Here is a 4,202-nt window from a genome sequence, read left to right as displayed (position 1 = left end):
TTAATGTTAACTCGTCTCAATATCTGAAGGTTAAAAATTAATACAGCATAAACAACAAAGCTGTCAATTAAACAGTTATTGAATGAGAGTTGAAGGAGAAATAAAACTGAGATAAATGATAATAAAGAATAAATTGACATGACTAAGTCAAAACTTACCTAGTTTATTTTATGCGAAGTTTCGAGCATCCATCAGGGTGTTACAATGGCAATGGGCTAAGATATATCTATAGTTATAAGACAAAAACCAATGCTATTAGTGAAATTACATCACAATATGATAATGTTTACATGTTAGAGAAAGTGTTAGCAACAATCAAACCACAGGTTCTCCTTCTTCCAGTTATAGAGTCCTATCGTAACACGTTTTTCAGGGAACATAGAGGCTTTGATATAAAAATATGAACATTTCAAACTCTGAAACTAAGTGTACGATACATTATTTACATTTCACTACGCATTACAGACTTCAAAACACGAACCAGACTACTCTTTAACAACTCTCAAGTTGTTGAAACCGCATTTCTACAAACTTGTATTTTTTTTTTCCTGTTTCCACTCTGTATAGTTGTGGACAGAAACAACTTGTTACAATATACAAATGAATAAAAGATTTAAAGTATCCTGGGAAACGTATAAAACCTCAACGTGTAATTTATTTAATTCCTCTAAACATATGAAAGTTAAACACAAATAGATCATAAAAATATAACCATCAACTACACAACATTTCTTCTTCCTCCAGCTACAAGAGTCCTATCGCAACACGTTTGTTAGCGAGCAGTATCTCAATATGATAATTATAATTTTAATCACATTAATTTATTTACAAGTTTTCGTAATTCTTTTATAAATAAATTTTGTACTTTTACGTTTGTTTGTTATGTGTGAATTCAAAAACCTCGAGTATACACGTCTTATACATCATTATTATAGCTTAGCAGGAAGAAATGAATGGTTTTGATAATATTGATTAAGATTTAAAAAATAAAAAATATTCCTTTTTAGTTCATAATTTAACAAACTGGACAAGAACGTACTTTTATATAAAATAAAGTGTACAACACGTTATTTACATATAGCTACATGTAAAAGACGTGAGAACATGAACTAGTCTTCTGTCTTCACTCTCTAGTTGTTCATAATGTTATTGATTTTTAGTCCGGTAACACTAGCATTATTTCAAAATTATGTCACTTATTGTTCCTGATTGTTTCTACTTTGTGTAGTTCTGAACTGTACTGAAACAACGTGTTACAATATAAAAACGGATGGACCTGTTTTATGACCTTGGAAATTATATGTGTCACAAGTTTGCAACTTTTATGGAATGACACCGGCTACGCCTTCTGATGAAGAAACAGCGAAGTTCCTTATGGATTTGGCCAGCAGAACAATAACCGATGATAGTCCAGTGTGGCTTGGTCTGTCTCAAGAAGAGACAGTAAACAATTCAGCTTTTATTAATCTTTGGGGAACTTCTCAACCACAAACAGTAGAAAATGGTAAAGTAGCAATGAAAAGAAGTTCTAGTTTCAAGTGGGAAATAACTGATTCACATATCTCAGGTTGGAGTCTCTGTGAAATTCCTAAAGGTATGTTGAAGCACGTATCTTTGTATAATATAACGAGAAACGTATCATTGATGGAACCGTCTAGTTATAAATTAATTTAAATAATCTGGTTCTTTACATCATTAACATTTGTGTTATATTATAGTAATTTATGATTTCAGATCTCTACAGAAGATTAATATAATTTTCTGTTTAGATTGGTTAGTTATTTAGAAACTTAATATAGCTATTGTCGTGAGATTTCCTTGATATATTACAATGTTGGATTTACGTCAGTGAAATATAATACACCTCTGCGTCTAGAGCAACAAAACTTTATATTTATCCTTCTATTATAATTAATATTTATAATATAGTTATCAACTTGGTTGATTCTGTGACAATATCTATTGAACTCATTGTATGTTTGCACATCACAACAATAACAGTATTGTTGTCAAAGTTGACTTTATTGAAAACATCATTGATTGAACAATAAACAAATGTGTATTTTTTTACAGCCGATGTTTCCTACTGTGTTAGAGACACCTGTTATAATGTGTATCCAACAGCCTTAACGAATATCGAACTCTCAGCTCCGGTGACAATTCTCTACGTTTGTTGGTCCGTGATTATTTCAAATAACAACAAAATTTAATACATATTGTGTAAAATACTCTTTTTATCAAGGTATATTTGTGTAGTGACATTTAAATTGATTTATTCTAGAATATACATGTACCTTGGGCTAGCTTCTTTCTGTATGATTAAGACACTATATGGAGGTACCATGACATTTACTTCAGACTCATAATTTGATCAGCATATTCATTCAAGCATATCTCTTATGACATGCATTTGGTACAATGATATGAGAATTCTAAAGAATAATAAGTATTCTTACCCTGACTCATTCAGTTGTCAGCAGGGATCAGTGAAACATTACCACAGTATTGAAGTTTACATTCAGTGGTGTGATGTAGAATGATTCCCATAAATTGGAAAGAATGACAAAATGTTCTCTTGTCCTAAGACTTTAATACAGTACTGTAGTATGATTTGTATCCTAAGAAAATTTGTTTCTGTTTCCTAAAATATTTCGCTGTGTTAAACAAGATAATTTAATTCGTAAAATAATATGACTTATCCTTCCTACTTCCTGTTAAGTAAACAAGGAAGGTCTTCTTAGATATAAGTCAGACTACTTTATATTATTCAACACAGAAATATAGTAAATATAGCGAGAGCCTCACCCAATCACATATCTACAATCCTCTATGATACCCAATCACGTAGATACGATACTCTATCATACCCAATCACATAGCTACATTGGACTTACAACAGAGTTTGATTCAATATTGTGGACAGAGTTAAAACAAAACAATGTGTAGACGACATCTAAAACATAATGTTGCGCCACAGAATACTTTGTATTCAACAGTTGTTCATAAAACAATTACATTACATTAATTATGTAACGGGTTATCATTCTCGTTACTTTCTTGAGAACATTCTCAAGCGAAAACATGTGAAACCTCTTGAAGGGTTGCATCTGTTAACGATAAAGATGAACTGTTCGTGTTAATCTTTAAACAAACAGTAATTTCTATTTAAAGTTAACTTTACTTTAACAACGTTAAGCAGCCATGATATACAGTGAAATATCATGACAATGTGTTTGTTTGTTGCTAACTACAAAACCAAATATTAAAAGCTGACAAACATCATGCCGCCTGCAAAGAAGAATAATATAATTCAGTGGCATCTTTAAACCACGTCTTTCTTTTATAAAACTATACAATCGGCTGTCCGTGCTCTACTTACCACGGGTATCGATATCCGGTTTTTAGTATTGTAAGTCGGCACACAACATATATCACTTAAACAAGGAGAACCACAGTGTTTTATTTAAAACAAAATGACACATAGACGGAAAATAGATGCTGCTAATAGACAGAGAATTCGATATGAAAGGATACAAAGCTTCCAAAAATGTTAGAAACAAATTATAACTTTGAGTTGTACAGTGGGTACATAATTTTTAAACTAGAACTACTGTATCAAGGGTATTGATATAAAGTGTTGTTTTCTGAATAGTGTTTTACTTATATGTACCACCAATAATCTCTGTCTATGCCTTTTTTCAATTAATCGTAAAACATATTGTAGTTCTCTCTGTTTTCTAGTTTATTTAAGTAATAAATATATGTATAATGTAGTTAGCATTATATCTATAATGTAATATTGAAACAATAGTGAAACAACAATAATATTTTATGTATTGTTACACGAACATTACAGTAGACTCGACAAATGAAGCATTACAATTACAAGCAATTTGCTGTATATAGAATCCCTGGATAAATTGTATTTATATGTGCAGTTTAAAGATCGTTTTTTTTCTAACTTTCTAATAAGTAATATTAAATTATCTTATACTCAAAATACAAAATAAATTAATTTTTGAAGTAGTTTATATGTAAAGAAATACTATTCGCTTTATCAGAACAATTAATTGCGAATTACTCATTCCTCGTTATAAAATGTTTGTTGTAGTCGTTAATAATTTATGTTTTCACATATATTATCTACTAAAAGTTCCAAACGTTTATGACAATGGCTTTAGCTGATGATCGTTCAGAGCAAA

The 4,202-nt window shown here is 30.4% G+C and overlaps 1 protein-coding gene across 1 annotated transcript in view; it reads left to right on the top strand.

The window, feature by feature from the left end:
• Window positions 1-1,326: 1,326 nt before the first annotated feature.
• LOC143236583 (uncharacterized) overlaps window positions 1,327-4,202 on the top strand; it is a 13,506-nt gene continuing 10,630 nt past the window's right edge. The window contains exons 1-2 of the mRNA XM_076474879.1: window positions 1,327-1,594; window positions 2,074-2,153. Coding sequence (XP_076330994.1) covers window positions 1,330-1,594; window positions 2,074-2,153 — 345 coding nt within the window. The 5' untranslated portion in view covers window positions 1,327-1,329. The remainder of the gene's footprint in view (window positions 1,595-2,073; window positions 2,154-4,202) is intronic.

Source organism: Tachypleus tridentatus, chromosome 13 (assembly GCF_004210375.1).
Source record: "Tachypleus tridentatus isolate NWPU-2018 chromosome 13, ASM421037v1, whole genome shotgun sequence".
NCBI classification, from domain to species: Eukaryota; Metazoa; Arthropoda; class Merostomata; order Xiphosura; family Limulidae; genus Tachypleus; species Tachypleus tridentatus.
The sequence above is the reverse complement of the archived record's forward strand: the minus strand, read 5'-3'. Positions and strand labels throughout refer to the sequence as shown.